The sequence below is a fragment of the Schistocerca serialis genome, chromosome 8 (assembly GCF_023864345.2).
Source record: "Schistocerca serialis cubense isolate TAMUIC-IGC-003099 chromosome 8, iqSchSeri2.2, whole genome shotgun sequence".
In the NCBI taxonomy this organism is placed as follows: domain Eukaryota; kingdom Metazoa; phylum Arthropoda; class Insecta; order Orthoptera; family Acrididae; genus Schistocerca; species Schistocerca serialis.
The window spans coordinates 215687108-215706894 of NC_064645.1; the positions used below are offsets into that span (position 1 = coordinate 215687108).

Consider the following 19787-nt stretch of genomic DNA (forward strand, 5'->3'; position numbering starts at 1 on the left):
CACAGGAAGAAATCAAATGTCACATTAAAAACTTAAAAAATAATAGAACATCTGGCGAAGATGGCATTGTTGCAGAGCTATTAAAAAACCTAGGGCCAAAGACGTTGCAAGAGCTCACAAAAATAATAACAAAAATATGGGAAACAGAAAAATTACCAGAGGATTGGAAATTTGCCCTTATTCACCCGTTACATAAAAAAGGAGACAGAACAAATGTCAATAACTACAGGGGAATCTCACTTTTACAAGTCACCTACAAAATTCTCTCAACATGCCTGCAGAAAAGAACACAAGAGCAGCTGGAACGCCAAATTGGTGATTATCAAGCAGGCTTCCGCCCCGGTCGCTCATGCATAGAACAAATATTTAATTTAAAGACAATATTAAAACACAAAGCAATTAGAAACGCCCCCATAATTTGTACATTTGTAGATTTTAAGAAAGCCTATGACTCAATTGACCGGCAATCTTTGTGTAACATTTTAGAGGAACTTGGACTTGACTCCAAAACACTAAGGCTTATCAAAGAATCACTGACAGACACTGTATCTAAATTCAGGGGAGAAATCTCTGAACCTTTTCTCATAAAAACTGGAGTACGTCAAGGTGACGGGCTATCTCCACTTCTGTTTAATATAGTCCTGGATAAAGTCATTAAGGAATGGGAAAAAGAATTAAAAAATCAATCCTACTGGAAACCAATCCATCTTGGTAGAACCAAAGACAACGTGGAGCTATCTTGTTTAGCATTCGCGGACGACTTGGCCATACTTGCAGATGATGAAGAAATCGCCACCAAACAAATAGAGATCCTTAAGGAATGCGCGGATAAAGTAGGTTTACAAATTTCGTTTCAAAAGACAGAATTTTTCTGTACGAAATTCCATATACACAGTTTGAACACAAAATATGGAAAAATAAATAGAGTAAAACATTTTAAATACCTAGGTGAAATTTTGGAGCCAACCGGAGGAGAGAAAGTTGCACAGAAGATCAGACAACAGAAAATGAAGAGAGCATATGGTATGACACATGAAATATACAATAAAAAAAGCATCTCCTCGAACACAAAAATCAGACACTACTGCGCAGTAATTAAGCCAGCAGCACTATATGCTAGTGAAACGCTCACACTCCACACAAAATGTGATTTAGAAAAAATACTAAAAGAAGAACGCAAAATTATGAGAAAGATTTTAGGTCCAAAATTAACAGAAGAAGGATACCGGATACAATCAAGAAGAACCACAGAAACTATATCAAACCTGGCAGCAGACATAAGAAGGCGAAGATTAAAATTTTATGGACATGTCACTAGACTTCCCCCCACAAGACTCACCAACAGAATTCTCACTTACATAGAAAAAGTCAAATCAACAACACCATGGATTAGCCAAGTAAAATTAGATTTACAAAAAGCAAATATTGAACTTAAAGATGTCAAAGATAGAAAAACTTTTAGAAATAAGGTGGAAAAGCGGATTGTATTGTCGGAGAAGGAAGCACTAAAGAGACCAGGAACAAAATGGACAGAAGAAAGAAAAAGAAAACATGGAGAACGAATGAAAGAAGTATGGAAGAAACGACGTCAGAAAGCTTTGCGTGATCCTTCTGGGTCCATTCGCGATAAGTAAGTATATATATATATATATATATATATATATATATATATATATATATATTTGAATTACAAAAAACTAATAATAAAAAAAATTGCATGGCGCGAGATTCGATCCGGCGACCTTCGGATTACGAACCCAAGCGCTTACCGCTGCGCCACGACGCTGTAGAAGATTATTAATCGTCGAGAGTATTTCACCGTAACGGTTTCTTTTAACTGTCGATTTTCTCGACAACGGCTGAGAAGTGCATCTTGGTGCTTTGCCACATTACACCTCTGGTCATGAGCTTTTATTATGCGCAGTATGAATCGAATCTGAATTTCACAATTGGCGGTCTCCCCTTGTGAGACAAATGTCATATGGAAAACATTGCATTATCATGCGGTTATGTATAGAGAGGCTATTGAGATTTATAATACACTGTAATAATAACAACAGAAAAGAAAAGCGTTAAATTAAATAAAATTTGGATGTGAATATTGCAATGTAAGAATGACGATCGATTATTTTCAATCGAGAATGTTGGCATTACCAGAGATAATCTCTTAGCCGGCCGGCATCACGTGATCGACTGGCGCCCTCTACACTGTCCGCATATTGGGCGATCCCTCGAGCTCTGGTTGGAAAGGAAACGTTAGGAGAAAGTCTATTTGCCTGAAAGTTTCAACTGATGTCAGTACCAGCCGTGAAAGCTTACATTGTATGATTAAACAGTTTTGTTTATACATCTGTACGCAAAGGGAAGAGTGTAGTACGACCAAGAGTGACTGAAGAAGGTTGTGAACGAGTGTGAGTGTTACACGCGTAGACCCAAGAATTAAGTTCGGAAGGTTAGTCATCATTGACGTCTGTGTGGGATTTACGAAGAGGCTTACAGCTACATCGTCATATTTTGCAGATGTCACAATCACTAAAGTATACAGACTACGGTTTACGTTCCAGCTTTGCAAACGGTATGTTGCTGCATGACGAAGATTATCTGGGTCCTGTCGTCTTCAGCGATGAATTTCACCGACGTGGGACTGTGAACACACATAATGTGCGCATCTGGGGTTCAATAAATCCCCACGATATGGTACAGTTGCAACGAGACTCCCATAAATTGAATACTTTTTGTGTCATATCCCGGCGTAAAGTTCACGGGCCTTTCTTTTTTCGGAGAAGTAACTGTACTTGGTATTTCTTATCTTGATGCGTTAGAACTGTTGTTCTGTCCTCAACTGAAACGAGCTGAACCACAGAACTTTATTTGGCAGCAAGATGGTGCCTCATTGGCATAACTCAGTATGCGATTGGTTAAACGGCTTGTACCTGAGCGCTGGATTGGCCACAAGGGGGCAGATGACATAGTTTGTTTTGCATGGCCTCCACAGTCACCCGATCTGACGCCATGCGAATATTGAAGCAGTTGTTACAAAAATTACCCCAGATACACTGATCAAAGTTTGGGCAGAACTCGCCTGTCAACACCATGTATGCATGCTCTGTGACAAATGGTACTCGCATGGAAAACTAAATTGATTTTTCATTTGATGTATCATTTATAACTGTAATTTGAATGTAATTAATGTTACAAAGCCTTAAAACGCGTAAATTCATGTTGAAACACCTTGGCCAAATGGCTCTGAGCACTATGCGACTTAACTTCTGAGGTCATCAGTCGCCTAGAACTTAGAACTAATTAAACCTAACTAACCTAAGGACATCACACACATCCATGCCCGAGGCAGGATTCGAACCTGCGACCGTAGCGGTCACGCGGTTCCAGACTGAAGCGCCTTTAACCGCACGGCCACACCGGCCGGCTTGAAACACCTTGTATAGAAACGACCTATTGGATAACGTCGGTAGTTTCATGAGGCTTTTCGCGGATGACGCTGTTGTATAGAAAAAATGGAAATGACCGTTTGGTGTCATTAGCCGGGGCAAGTCCAGCCGCCTTGGTGCAGGTCTTACTACATTCGACGCCACATTGAGCGACCTGCGCGCCGGATGGGGATGAAATGATGATGAAGACAACACAACACCCAGTCCCTGAGCAGAGAAAATCCGCGACCCAGCCGGGAATCAAACCCGGGCTCCTTGAGACGGTAGTCCGTCACGGTTAGCATTCAGCTATCGGGGCGGACTGTTGTATATATATAGAAGAGTCGCAACGCTGGAGGATTTGAGAGAAATGTAGGAGGATTTGCAGAGGATTGAAGCCTGGTGCATGGAGTGGCAATTGGCCCTCAGCACAAGCGAATGTAAAGAATTGCATTTACACAGGGAGAGAGACCGTTTATTGTATGATTACACGACTGAAAACAATCACTGCAACTTGTTACTTCCATAAAATGTCTAGGAGACTGTGTACTGAGCGATTGAAGTGGAACAACCACATAAAATTAAACGCTTGTGAGGCAAATACCAGGCTTTCATCGGAAGAATCGTCAGAGAATACAGTCCATCCACAAAGCAGGTAGCTTGCCAAACACTCGTTCGATCAATACTTGAATATTGCTCGTCAATACGGGATCCGAACCAGACAGGACTGATAGAGGGAATAGAGAACATCCAGAAAGAGCAACACGATTCGTTACAGTTTTATTTAGTAAGCGCGAAAGCGTCATGGAGATGATGTCAACTGCAGTGGCAGACGCTGCAAGAGATGCATTCTGCGTCACGGTAAGGTCTACTATTAAAATTCCGAGAAGAGACAACCAATATATTGCTCCATCCGAGGTACAATCATGAGCCAAAACATTACGACCACTGCCCACCGTGGGGTTGAAAACGGCCTGGTGGTTCTGCGGGCGCGTGACGCAGTAAGGAAAGAACTTATGTGGAAGAGCAACGAATGGGCAGTCATTACAGCGATGATACGGGCCACAAATGGTGAAATCCACTGATATAAACGGTTTTGACAAAGGCCACATTGTTGTGGCGCTGCGGCTGGAAAGGACAATATCTGAAACGGTGCAGCTGGTCGCCTGGAAGACAGCACCTCGATCTTGTTGGTTCAGGGGAGTTCTCCCAGGTCTCGATCTCCCCTATACAAGCCTCCTAGACTTACCACTAACAATACACTGACAGTTACGTGGACGAATTGCGATAGATACTTTACTTCTAACAGAAGAGGCTTGTAGGCGTACTACTGTCGTGAGCACCTAAGGAAAGCGGCTGGAGGATGGTGAAATAACTAATATGCCGTGTGGTATTGGACGACACATCTCATCACAAGACTAGAGGGTTGGGTTGGGTTGTTTGGGGGAGGAGACCAGACAGAGAGGTCATCGGTCTCATCGGATTAGGGAAGGACGGGGAAGGAACTCGGCCGTGCCCTTTGAAAGGAACCATCCCGGCATTTGCCTGGAGCGATTTAGGGATATCACGGAAAACCTCAATCAGGATGGCCGGACGCGGGATTGAACCGTAGTCCTCCCGAATGCGAGTCCAGTGTTCACAAGACGTAGCTGTCGTGGGATCCCCTAATGTGTAATCCAGGATAGGCAGCGATCTGTGGCAGATATTAAGTCAGAGTACAATGCTGGTGCACGCACAAGTGTTTCGGAGCGTACAAAACAAAAATGGTTCAAATGGCTCTGAGCACTATGGGACTTAACATCTGAGGTCATCAGTCCCCTAGAACTTAGAGCTACTTAAACCTAACTAAACTAAGGACATCACAAACATCCATGCCCGAGGCAGGATTCGAACCTGCGACCGTAGCGGTCGCGCGGCTCCAGACTGAAGCGCCTAGAGCCGCTTGGCCACTCCGGCCGGCTCGGAGCGTACAGTTCAAAGCCCAATGTTGAACTTGGAGCTCCACGTCACACGACCTGTGTTGACCCAAAAGACATTGTTAGTTTCGGTTGTACTGGACACAGCATCACTGAGTTTTCACTGTGGGTCAATAGAAACGTGTCGCCTGTCGAATGTATAGCAGCTCTTGTTACGATGGCTGGGTCCTTACAAGCCGACATCCAGGCGAATGACTGCACGAAACATGCGCCGCGCCACAGATGCAGGCCGGTGAGGGCAGAATTATGCTATGGGGTACACTGAGTTGCGCTTCCATGGGATCTGCGATGGTAATCGAAGGCGTCATGACAACAATGAACCATGTGAACATTGCTGCGCACCACCTGCATCGCTTCACGCTTGAAGTCTCCCCCAATGGCGATGACATCTTCCAGCAGGATAAGTGTTCGTGTTCCAGGGTCAGGATCGCGCCACAATTGTTTGATGGGCATTATAGTGAACTCACAGCAATGTCTTGATCAGCCAATGTTCTGATCTGTACCAAAGGGAACACATATCGAGCGCGAGCTGCGTGCCCCTAGACCATCATCCCCTAATTTGCGTGAATTGCTTGACCTGAGAATAGACATCACGTGCCACATACTTCTGGAATGCTGTCAAGGACTTGTAGAATTCATGCCAAGCAGAATCTCTGTTGCTCTGTGTTTGAAAAGTGGAACAACACGTTATTAAACAGGTAATCATAACGTTTCGGCTCATCTGTGTACACCTCGCGGAGACCATAACTATAAAATTAGGGAGAAACCAGGAGATGGATACAGGAGAAGTGGAAGACATCGCAACAGCTGGAAATGAACTTTTGCAAGAGATCTTCAGTATGTGGACATGAAATGGGAGGAAGCTTAAAACCTGGCAGCTGATCTGAGTTCGATGGAGGAAAATGCTGAACGATAGGCTACTGAAGGAACTAAATCTAAGGAAGTAAAGATTGCAAAGGAATTAGATAAGGAAATGGAACATTTGAAGTATATACATGAAGATGGTATCTGTTCTCTTGGGTATGTCCGAAAGAACAGATACCATCTTCACATATAAATAGTTAAGGCTCACCGGCCATTTGACCATCTTCTTCTGTGCGGATGCACAAACAGTGCCCAAATTCTTACGGGAACTGGCCAAAAAGCCGCGAGTAATGAGTATAATGGGCAGGGACACTATGAATATAGTGCAGGACAATAAGTTGGGAATGTGAGTCTCACGGGAGGCGTGCCAGAGATAATTCACTGCAGTCGCACTATCCTCTGTGTCCTCGGTGGCTCAGATGGATAGAGCGTCTGCCATGTAAGCAGGAAATCTCGAGTTCGAGTCCCGGTCGGGGCACATATTTTCAATTGTCCCCGTTGACATATCAAAGCCTATATGCAGCTAGGAGTATTCATTTCATTGTAATTACATTTGAAGTAATTGATGAGTTTTGCTATCAAGGCAACAAAATAGTTGACAATGATAGAAGTAGACAGATACAAAAAGCCGACTTTCAGTAACCTGAAAACGAGAAGTATGGTAACATCTGATATAAATGTAAGGGTTAGAAAATGTTTTCCGAGACTGCGGTGGGTCTTTGTAGACAAGTCTGAAGAAAAGGCAGAAAGGAAAGACCTTGTCCCTGGAATATAAAGAACCATTTCTGGTGTACAATGAAGGCTGACACAAATAAACAGTACTCTGCTAAATGTGATGATGACTTACGGTGCCTCCTCGCCATCTGTCGCTCCGCTTGGTAAAACGTTTCTTCTGACGGAAAACCCACGTGCTCGGAACTCGGCTGCTTCGATGTTCCTTTGAAATTCTGTTGCAAATTTCACAAGTTTCCACAAACCAGCATTTCCTAATGTGTGCTATCCTAATACGTTAAGCTTTTATCTTATCTTGTAAATGTCGAAAGGTCGCGGCCCAGTTGCTTTCACATGTAAGACTGTAGATATCCTGACAGTAGTCACGCATGTCACATTAGCAGCAACAAACGGGAAAGATGGATTTATAAGGAAGAGCCTGTAGCGTTATGGTTATCTGTTGTTTTGGGCATTTAATCGCTTCGCTTTCCCAACACAGCATGTTCTGGTGATAAAGCGTACTGGCCACTAAGTGGTTGCCTTTACTTGGTTTCAGTGCGTGATATCATCATTCCATTCCGCTCCTCAAACGTCCATACTAAGGACAACAGCCTAAATTATTGCAAAGCCTATGGGGAAAGACAACAAACAACCTATTATCCATTCTTATACGTTGCCATATTTAAAAAAAGAAAGAAAACGTGCTGCTTATCACATTTTACAGCCTATATCTTTACCTACGCGTTACTCGTCAGAAACTGACATCTTATTCACAAAATTACACTGATATTCAAGCATGGTAGTCTATACAGATAGTGGTTAATTAAGAATTCCCTGGTCAGTATCTTCACAATACTAAGACAATGAACTGCGTGCAATAACATTCCAAAACCGCATCAAACACATCTCACATTCAGTTTCGAGATGTAAAGGCCGTATTCGATCAGTTAATCGTAACAGAGATTTGTAACAAAGGTTTGGCCCAATTCTGATCGTTTACGTGTATCACTGGCCACACTGGCACCAGTTTCATTCTCTCAAAGACTACGTTGTTAAGATGCAATTTTCTTGTCCAGAAATATACATTTACTTCGTTTTCCCGGTCTCCTGAAATGTCTCGCAGAGAAATATAAGGGTCCATAACCATTTGGGGAAACACTGAACCATCTACATAAAAGGAATTCAACTAGAGTAGTTTGAAAGTTTTGTTGGTGCAGACATGCCCTCACGGAGAATGCATTATCTTTCTGCGACGTTAGGCTACGCGGTAAACAGGGAGAGGCTGCGTGTAAGGCACCAAATACCGCATTCTCATTACTCATTTCACTCTGTCTTTGATCGACACCGACAATTTGCGACACCAGACAATCACCTACACTGAATAGTTACCATTAAAATACAACATACATACTACGCGAAGGACAAGTACTAATGTGCGCGAAACGGGAAGGTCTAATACGCCGCACGATGTTGCTGGGTGGGAGACAATGATACAATGAAGGCTTTCACGACCGGATGTTTCAGCTGCCGAGATTTCTTCCGGGTTGTATGGCCGTGGTCCTTGGAACTCTTCTATCCTGACGTTTCGTCCAAAACTACGTTGGACATCTTCGGAGGTGCTCCTGGTTGTGTTGAGTCTTGCCGACTTAGCTCCGGACGAAACGTCAGGGATAGAAGAGTTCCATGGACCATGGCCATACAACCCGGAAGAATTCTCGGCAGTGGAGACAATGACTTTGTCTCGTGCCTTTTAAAAGGACAGGAAATCAGAGCTTCCCGGTGACGTGTCAGAAGATCGGATAGATCAATGTCGGACACGAAAATCCGTCACGTCTTTTCAAAGAGACCCGACATTTATCTTAGTGAATTTACGGAAGTAGTGCAAGCTCTAATTTTAGACGGTCATATGGGGTCTGAACGCCACTCCTCCAGAGGGCCTGCTAGCAAAGTACTCACTCACAGTTCCATCAGGCGCGAACTACTTGGCGGAGGTTCGATTTACTGTTCTGTTAAGTCTACTGCAGACCACCTGTTGCACCTGGCAACTCGCAATTCCTAGAAACACACAGCAGTGCTCTGCAGCCATATAAAGTGCCAAGTAGCTGAAATGTATAACCTTTGCAACACGACCACTTTAGCAATTAAATTATTTGTGATTGAGTAGGGGACCTAGAGGTGCAGGTGGTGGAGGGGCCTCGTTCAAGCAAGTAATAAAATGCTTGGATCGTAGAAAGCGAAATACTACAGCGCCTCATTACTACTAAATGACAACATATTACCATCATTCCAGAATTGTCATGCCTCCAATGGAGACATTCTGACGCAAGTCCACATACATATTATGTGAAAGAATTTTTAACTTCACAGCCAGTTATGGGATATTATCCGCAGCCAAGTGGTCGTATATCACAAGGCATTGGTCAAACAAATGCAGATAGTCATCAGACTTGATAACTAAATCCGCAATGTGCAATTCAAAATACAACACGATGCTATTATGCAGTACACATATGAATATATGTGGAGGCATTTCCCAGCATAACTCTGGGCTAGAGCAATTTCAGCTGAACCTGATATGTATATATAATTTACTATCTGAGATAAAAAAGCTCAGAGATAAAAAGTTTAGAGATACAAAAGCTTAGAAACATATGGAGCAATAAAAATTTAGCTTTGAGCACATACACAAATACGAGGGCTATTCGGAAAACAAGGTCCAATCGATCGCGAAATGGAAACTTCAATGAAAATCCGATGTAGTTTTCCATAGATCTGTTGGGCAGTGTCTGTAGTACGACCGTAAATAGCGCCACGTCGCTCTTTTCAGTTCTGAGCACACAGTGACCACGTAAAGATGCCTACAATGTAATGTCTCCCGCCAAATACGAATACCTGTGACAGATTTCGCCTGACTTCATGCAGCCCACACAACGTGACTGTCACTCATTTCCTTCTTCGTGATAATTCTCGGCCGTACACTGTAGGGGCAATGAGAACGCTCTTGCAGCGTTTTCGGTGGTGTTTGGTCATCCACCATAATGAAGACAACATTTTGGCATAGACAAAAAGCTGCAGATCGGAGTAGAGAATTTGGCAGAGAGCCAGGTGGGTACCTTCGATGATGATGATGATATTGGAAAGTTGGTACAACGCTACGACAGATGTCTAACTGAGAGCGGTGACTATGTAGAGAAGTAGCTTAAAGGTGTAACTAATCGTTGCTAATAAAACATTTCTGAACTTTATTGAGCTTTCCATTTCGCGACCATACTTTACTTCCTGTACAGCCCTCGAATATAAGATACCCAAGAATAGGCATTAAACCTGACATAAATATACTATTGAAGTAAGATACTTCCAGGGTTCAGTGTGAGGTGAGGGTGGATCACTGTGTCTGGGAAAACAGCGTGATCATTATTTCTATTCACTGGAATGAGTGCAGATTTCTCCTAATTATCGATTCCTGTTTATTTAACGTAATCTCCCACAAATATTGTAAAGGGTCTAATTACAAACGATATATCGTATGATATGACACACAAAATTATTAAGTAGGTCTACGTCTGCCGAGCTCTTGAAGACGGTTTGTTAAATAAACCGAAACAGGCTATCACCAAAAATAAGAACTGGCGGATAATAAATACTGTTTCGAAAGATGGAGAGCAGTTTTCCTGTTCCTCATGCATCACTAACTGGCAATTACTTAAGAGTTAAAGGTCAGCTGTTAACTAATTGGAACATTAAGGCACTCTTCGCAGAATGCTGAAGTGTCTTTTTGCTAACGGCGATTTTTTTCCCCACCAAGAGTAAATCAGCAACAAATTCCTGTTAATTACTCTGTTTATTCAAAACAGACGCACCACCAGTTTCGGAACAGCAGCTGTATCTTCCGATGACAGTCAGATTTTGCTGATCATTCTCAGGTCATCAGCTGAGTTTCACAATCGTCTTGAAATTACGTTTCGGTCACTTTACCGTCATTTCCGGCTGAAGATGTCAGTGAAATTCGCTTGCAAAGCCTAGTTTCTCATAATTGTAGTACACGTTTTGTTTGATATCTTCTGATTGAGTCATCTATTGCTGTGGTTAAAGTTTGCTTGATTGGAAGTGCTGTCAAAAATCAGATAAATAAGCACATTGGCCATCGGATCACAGGAGCCAGCTCCCAGGAGCGACCTGAGATAGTATTGGTTTAACTTAACGATGCTTAGCAATATGATGCATTTAGAGTTTAGACATAGACTTTGATCGTCAAGAAATGACACCGTGTTTTCGACAGCACCAAATCTCGAAGAAATTTTTCGGTACTATAGATAAATGCCGACATCTCATTCTCAACACCACTATGTTAAGGAGGTCAAATAAAAATTTAAAAAAAATGTCCAGGTGCCAGTACGATCAGCGCACTAAGGGGTCCGTACAGACTTAATTATGTATGTAGACAGTCCACCCATTCCGGGAATCGAGAATCCCGAGCATTTTTGCCTGTCGACATTGATACTATCAAGATGTCGCAAAATTTCATGATTCTAGGCCAACGGGAAGTACCCCATGGGTTTTGATGAATGAGGTTGTGAATGTAAAACATGTGACCTAAATGGCTTTATCTTCTGGCTGCACTGACTTAGAAGCTTCAATTTTCTACACCGCCTAACACGTCCGGAGAAGAGGGGTTTCTTAACAATCGGACAGACAGACGGACAAGAAAGCGATCCTGTAAGGGTAAACAGACTGAGGAAGGGAACCCTAATAAACGGTCTGCATCTACATGGATACTCTGCAAATCACACTGAAGTGCCTGGCAGAGGGTTCATTGAACCACCTTCACAATAATTCTCTATCTTTCCAATCTCGAACATCGCGCGGAAGAAATCTACACATGTATCTTTCCGTGGGAGGTCTGACTTCCCTTACTTTATTATGGTGTTCGTTTCTTCCTATGTAGATCGACGTCAACAAAATATTTTCGCATTTTGAGGAAAAAGTGTGATGATCAATAATGTTTACAGGTTTCCTGTGTCTGTCCCTACGACATATGAATGTGGCAGGTGAGGACAGGTAACAGAAAAGTATCGCAAACACAAGCAATGGCAAAACAGGGCCGTGAAATAACATGTGCAACAAAACTACGTTTATAAGAAATGTGATTTGTTAACACGCCATCCAGTTCAACGATAAGTTCAAATGGTACAAATGGCTCAACGATAAGTGCCGGCCGGTGTGGGCGAGTGGTTCTAGGAGCTTCAGTCTGGAACCGGGCGACCGCTACGGTCGCAGGTTCGAATCCTGCCTCGGGCATGGATGTGCGTGCTGTCCTTGGATTAGTGAGGTTTAAGTAGTTCTAAGTCTAGGGGACTGATGACCTCAGATGTTAAGCCCCACAGTGCTTAGAGCCATTTGAAGCATTTGAATCCACTATAAGTCATTTCGTGGCAGATGACAGGCTGCATAATAACACAAAATGAGGCCTACAGAACCTGACATTCCGAAAGATGAAAATTACAACAGACTTATGTTATTCTGAAGATTTTTCTTGGGTCAATAATTTTTCTTAAACGTCTGTGTAGGTTTTGGTGAAGTTTCATCATTTTCAGTGGATTCATCGTATTCTATCAATATATGTATGTCGTTTGTAGTACACCTGATTGTTGCTCTAGTTTTGTCACTGTTTATTTGAAAACTGCATTTTCTAACACGCTCTGTATCACCGTTTATGGGAGATTCGTCAGGCAAAGATCTTGTAAACACTGACACAGTGCGTGTTAGAAAGTACAGTTTGCATAGGAGCACTAAAACGTGCAAACAACAATGACAAATTAGATCAAAATATCGGCTGCACTGCGAATGACAAGACAGCCACACAGAAACAAATATGTGATAGTAATAAAATACAACGAACAAGCGGTAATGATGAAACGTTTCCGAAACACACACGGGTGTTAAAGAAGATAGTGTTGGCTCAAGGCAGAAATATATGTCCGTAATTATGTACATGGGCAAAATGTGAGCTTCTACCATAAGGTGCATGTCACAATAGATGTTAGACCTTATTTTCGTTCCAAACAATTATTACTTAAACTGTGTTTACACTACACAGATCTGAATACGAGAAACGACTAAGTTTCTTTAATTTACGTCTATGGTCACAATCTTTTTTGTTTAACAGATTACCGGTTTCGGTCTTTAATGACCATCATCAGATCTAATGTATGGAACAGATCTAATTTATGAAACAGTCCTAATGTATGAAACAGATCTAATTTATGAAACAGATTTGATGATGGTCATTAAAGACCGAAACCGGTAATCTGTTAAACAAAAAAGATTGTGACCATAGACGTAAATTAAAGAAACTTATTACACATACGGGTCACTGTGTTTTTTTCGCGACGATGTCGCAGCTTGTGAAAGAGATACGACTGATGATCGTTCAAATGTTGTGAAACATGTTTGGGCATAAGAATGAACAAGCGGACCTGAATCCTCATAATGTATCTATCCTAGCAAGCGATTATAGGATATTCACTGAAGGTGGTAGAAATGAGAACTTTACCTGTACTATCCTGTTAACGGTTCCGAAACCAGCCACTGTTCTTCTTGAGCTGTCTTCGATTATTAGGGTCACAAACAAGTTTCGACAATAGCGCGGGAATAGGTCCTTTTGTCACACAAGCACGATATAGAGAACTGAGGGGGAGTATCTCACGACACGGACATTGCTTATAGTGACAACTACTGGCGATCGAGCTGTGACAAGACGCGCAGGCCGGTAACTCGTTGACGTACCTGCAGCGTCTGACTTCTCGTCGGAATCCCCGGCGACCGCTTGCCGCGTGCGACTGCCGGCGTCCTCCACGCGCTCGGAACAGGTGACCGCGACGGCGGAGCCATCTGTCGGCGGCGCGGCTGCACTGTCGGCGGTCTGGCGGCGCTGCTGCTGGGGGTGAGCAGTGGCTGCTGCGGCGGCGGCGGCGGCTGCAGCTTTCGCCGACTTGGCCTGGCCGGGAGATTTGCGCCCTCCCGTCAGCCCCTTGTCCTTCTTGTTCTTGGCCGGGCTCTTGCCACCCGTGCCGCCCTTCTTGCCCTCGGACGCCTGGAGGTTGCCCATTGCGGACGAAGGGCCGGTATAGATGCGCCTAAATAGGCTGGACAGCGGCCGCAGGAAGATCGACCTGAAGTCGCCGTCAGCCTCGTCCGATCCGGAGCTCAGCGACTCGTCGCTGTCATCGTCGTCGTCGCCGCTGTCACCCTCGGACGGCGCAGGGCTGCCGCTCCCGCGCGAGTAGCGGACACCGTACTTACCCTGTAGCGCGAGGAAAGTGTTCTCGATGATCAGATCTCTCTGCGCGTTCTGCAGCAGCGCGGTATTGACCGCCGCGGCGGCGTCATCGTCGGACACACCCCGCGGCGGCGGCCACACGAGCTCCGCGTCGAGCAAGCGCTGCCTGACTGTGTCGAATATGGACGCCTTGGGCCCCGGTCGGCCGGCCGGCTCGCTATCGGTGCACTGCACTGAGTCACGCCCCCCTCCACCCCCGGCGTCGACAGGGCTGCCAGCGCAAACGGGGGGCGAGTGCAGCGCACCCAGCGAGCGCGTCTTGGCCAGCGGCAGGCGGGGTGGCGCGGAGGAGGAGAGCGCGCCGTGGCTGCGCCGGCGCCGGGCGCCCGCGGCGCAGACGTCGACGGCGCGCGCCGCCTCCGTATCGACGGCCGCCCGCCTCGCGCGTGCGCGCTGCACGGGCGCCGCATCCCCCATCCTCCGTTCGATACGCCGGCACCCCGATCCTCAGGTGGCAGCAGGTTCCGAGGTTGGCACTACTGCAACAGAAAATTCGGGGTCGAAACGCTCGTGTCGACCAAACAACGCCGTGGCGACTGCGCGTTGACAGGCAGCACAAGTACGTCGCTTGCCGATGGCGCGGCTGCAGTTCGAAGCGACGGTACTGCGACTCGGCCAAAACGCAGCTTGTTACAGCGCCCCTATTTTGTTGATTCCCACAAAACTTACAACACACTTTTATACGGAACTTCCTGACAGTTTAGGTGGTCATCTTCGTTCTACTGACAGTGTTGCAACCAATACTACGAGGGCTATTCAGAGAGTAAGATCCGAACGGTTGCGAAATGCAAACAGCAGTTAGCTATACCTTCCAGCTAGTTCCCTACATAGTCGCCGCTCCTATTTAGTCATTTGTCTTAGCATTGTATCAACTTTCCAATACCCTCGTCATAGAGGGCATCCGTTGGTTTGTTCCTCCAGTTCTTAACGCTGGTCTGCAACTCGTTGTCTGTGTCAAGATGCTATACTCAGAGCTAGCGGTTCATGTGAACAAAGCAATGAAAAGCAGAGGGAACCAAGTCCGGGCTGTATGGTGGGTGGTCAAACACTTCCTGTCGAAAAAGCTGCAGGAACGTCCTCATTGCCCCTGCAGTGTGCGGCCGAGAACTGTCACGAGTAAGTACAGTACTGGCCATTAAAATTGCTACACCACGAAGATAACGTGCTACAGACGCGAAATTTAAACGACAGGAAGAAGATGCTGTGATATGCAAATGATTAGCTTTTCAGAGCATTCACACAAGTTTGGCGACAGTGGCGACACCTACAACGTGCTGACATGAGGAAAGTTTCCCACCGATTTCTCATACACAAACAGCAGTTGACCGGCGTTGCCTGGTGAAACGTTGTTGTGGTGCCTCGTGTAAGGAGGGGAAATGCGTACCATCACGTTTCCGACTTTGATAAAGGTCGGATTGTAGCGTATCGCGATTGCGGTTTATCGTATCGCGACATTGCTGTTCGCGTTGGTCGAGATCCAATGACTGTTAGCAGAATATGGAATCGGTCGGTTCAGGAGGGTAATAAGGAACACAGTGCTGGATCCCAACGGCCTCGTATCACTAGCAGTCGACTTGACAGGCATCTATTTCGCATGGCTGTATCGGATCGTGCAGCCACGTCTCGATCCCTGAGTCAACAGACGGGGACGATTGCAAGACAACAACCATCTGCACGAACAGTTCGGCGACGTTTGCAGCAGCATGGACTATCAGTTCCGAGACCATGGCTGCGATTACCCTTGACGTTGCATCACAGACAGGAGCGCCTGCAATGGTGTACTCAACGACGAACCTGGGTGCACAAATGGCCACACGTCATTTTTTCGGATGAATTCAGGTTCTGTTTACAGCATCATGATGTTCGCATCCGTGTTTGTCGACATCGCGGTGAACGCACATTGGAAGCGTGCATTCGTCATCGCCATACTGGCATATCACCCGGCGCGATGGTATGGGGTGCCGTCACCTTTTGTTCGCATTGACGGCACTTTGAACAGTGGACGTTACGTTTCAGATGTGTTACGACTCGTGGCTCTACCCTTCATTCGATCCCTGCGAAATTCTGCATTTCAGCAGGATAATGCACGACCGCATGTTGCAGGTCCTGCACGAGCCTTTCTAGATACAGAAAATGTTCGACTGCTGCCGTGGCCAGCACATTCTCTAGATCTCTCACCAATTGAAAACGTCTGGTCAATGGTGGCCGAGCAACTGGCTCGGTACAATACGCCAGTCACTACTCTTGATGAACTGTTGTATCGTGTTGAAGCTCCATGGGCAGCTGTACCTGTACACGCCATCCAAGCTCTGTTTGAGTCAGTGCCCAGGCGTATCAAGGCCGTTAATATGGCCAGAGGTGGTTGTTCTGGGTACTGATTTCTGAGGATCTATGCACCCAAATTGTGTGAAAATGTAATCAAATGTCAGTTCTAGTGTAATATATTTATCCAATGAATACCCGTTTATCATCTGCATTTCTTCTTGGTGTAGCAATATTAATGGCCAGTAGTGTAGATGCATGAGAGACACGTTGTGTGGGCTACATGAAAGCAGGCGAAATCTCTCATAGGCACTCATACTTGGCGGGAAACACCGTTTACTAGGCATCACTGTGCTCTCCGAACGGAAAAGAGAGATGAGGCGCGATCGACAGGCGTAGTAGGGACACTGTGCAACACATCTATGCAAAGCTTCGTCGGATTTTCGCTGTGTTTTCCATTTCGCGAGCGATCGGACCTTATTTTCCGAATAGCGCTCGGAGAATAACAATCAGGTTTCCGTAAACATCACAGCACAATACCTCCTTAATAAATGTTACAGATGGCTCGCAGTTTGCCATGGATGCAGAAGACGCAACTACCATACGCTTCTTAGACTTCAGCAAAGCCTTTCACACTGCCGACTTCGACATTTCACTTGCCAAACTTAGCAGTCTGGAGTTCTCGCCAGGTGCAGTGCAATGGGTTTACTCACACCTGACGTCTCGACAGCATTGCGTCACGTGCGGTACCATAAAGTCACGATGGAGGCAGCTGGATCAGGCATCCCCCAAGCTTTGGCGTTCATTGTACGTCAGTGATGTGCCATCAGTTTTGTCTTACAGCAAGTACTACATGTACACTGAGACCACCGGTTATATCAAAAAGCAAAACATGCAAACCTGAAGACAGCTATCGAGAATCTTAATACCTTCCTGCGTGCACTATCAAAACCCAAGCAGTACTGGTTGGTCATTCTAGGCTCATTGGCCCGAAATAAGGGGAATCCCTGCCATCTTTGACCCTAAATGTAACGAATATCGACATCTCTCCTTCAGCGAACAGTCTAGGTTCTACATCTACATCTACATTTATACTCCGCAAGCCACCCAACGGTGTGTGGCGGAGGGCACTTTACGTGCCACAGTCATTACCTCCCTTTCCTGTTCCAGTCGCGTATGGTTCGCGGGAAGAACGACTATCTGAAAGCCTCCGTGCGCGCTCTAATCTCTCTAATTTTACATTCGTGATCTCCTCGGGAGGTATAAGTAGGGGGAAGCAATATATTCGATACCTCATCCAGAAACGCACCCTCTCGAAACCTGGACAGCAAGCTACACCGCGATGCAGAGCGCCTCTTTTGCAGAGTCTGCCACTTGAGTTTGTTAAACATCTCCGTAACGCTATCACGCTTACCAAATAACCCTGTGACGAAACGCGCCGCTCTTCTTTGGATCTTCTCTATCTCCTCCGTCAACCCGATCTGGTACGGATCCCACACTGATGAGCAATACTCAAGTATAGGTCGAACGAGTGTTTTGTAAGCCACCTCCTTTGTTGATGGACTACATTTTCTAAGCACTCTCCCAATGAATCTCAACCTGGTACCCGCCTTACCAACAATTAATTTTATATGATCATTCCACTTCAAATCGTTCCGCACGCATACTCCCAGATATTTTACAGAAGTAACTGCTACCAGTGTTTGTTCCGCTATCATATAATCATACAATAAAGGATCCTTCTTTCTATGTATTCGCAATACATTACATTTGTCTATGTTAAGGGTCAGTTGCCACTCCCTGCACCAAGTGCCTATCCGCTGCAGATCTTCCTGCATTTCGCTGCAATTTTCTAATGCAGCAACTTCTCTGTATACTACAGCAACATCCGCGAAAAGCCGCATGGAACTTCCGACACTATGTACTAGGTCATTTATATAAATTGTGAAAAGCAATGGTCCTATAACACTCCCCTGTGGCACGCCAGAGGTTACTTTAACGTCTGTAGACGTCTCTCCATTGATAACAACATGCTGTGTTCTGTTTGCTAAAAACTCTTCAATCCAGCCACACAGCTGGTCTGATATTCCGTAGGCTCTTACTTTGTTTATCAGGCGACAGTGCGGAACTGTATCGAACGCCTTCCGGAAGTCAAGAAAAATAGCATCTACCTGGGAGCCTGTATCTAATATTTTCTGGGTCTCATGAACAAATAAAGCGAGTTGGGTCTCACACGATCGCTGTTTCCGGAATCCATGTTGATTCCTACATAGTAGATTCTGGGTTTCCAAAAACGACATGATACTCGAGCAAGAAACATGTTCTAAAATTCTACAACAGATCGACGTCAGAGATATAGGTCTGTAGTTTTGCGCATCTGCTCGACGACCCTTCTTGAAGACTGGGACTACCTGTGCTCTTTTCCAATCATTTGGAACCTTCCGTTCCTCTAGAGACTTGCAGTACACGGCTGTTAGAAGGGGGGCCAAGTTCTTTCGCGTACTCTGTGTAGAATCGAATTGGTATCCCGTCAGGTCCAGTGGACTTTCCTCTGTTGAGTGATTCCAGTTGCTTTTAGCAACAGATGAAAATCTAAATTGGATCTAGCACGTAATTGCAATGTGCAAGGAGGTATCAACATCTCTCCATTTCATATTTAAAAAAAATTCAATAAATGAATGAAGATATTGACCTGAAAAAGAAACTTATACAAACACTTACATGTTCAGTTATTGATTACACAGATATTATCCTGCAAGGTCTTTCTTAGGAAAGCTCATAGCACCTAGAACTAGTTACGAATGCCTATGTTATCTGTGATGTTTGACTCTTTGATCATATTTCACAACCAAATGCACAGCAACCCTTACTACATGGAGACAAGTGCTAAGATTTCCATATCCTTTGCCTTCTCTACTATTTTATCAACGTACACCGTCGCTCATAACTCTTCACGATCTTAGTGCTCTTGCCTTTAATGTCGGGCCAACCCGCGACAGAGGTGAAGCAAGCCCCTAGCACTCCGTCATGAGCCAAAAATGAGTTAGTCAGATATTAAGCTGATAAGAACAGACACTACACTTTGATCTTAGCAACAACATGGCAGAAACACCCATTCCCATTAGGGCAAAATCCTTTCTGTCCCACTCCATCGTTCAGCCACTTTCTCGAATTCTTCCTCAGTAGCATGAACTCGACTTTGGATAA

At 44.9% G+C, this 19787-nt stretch overlaps 1 protein-coding gene and 1 pseudogene across 1 annotated transcript in view; both read right to left on the reverse strand.

Moving 5' to 3' along the window:
* LOC126416933 (formin-2-like) overlaps nucleotides 1-14735 on the reverse strand; it is a 361208-nt gene extending 346473 nt beyond the window's left edge. Inside the window, exon 1 of the mRNA XM_050084813.1 lies at nucleotides 13766-14735. Within this exon, the coding sequence (XP_049940770.1) occupies nucleotides 13766-14735 (970 nt within the window). The remainder of the gene's footprint in view (nucleotides 1-13765) is intronic.
* Nucleotides 14736-19555: 4820 nt separating this feature from the next.
* LOC126417535 (U2 spliceosomal RNA) lies at nucleotides 19556-19696 on the reverse strand (annotated as a pseudogene).
* Nucleotides 19697-19787: the final 91 nt, after the last annotated feature.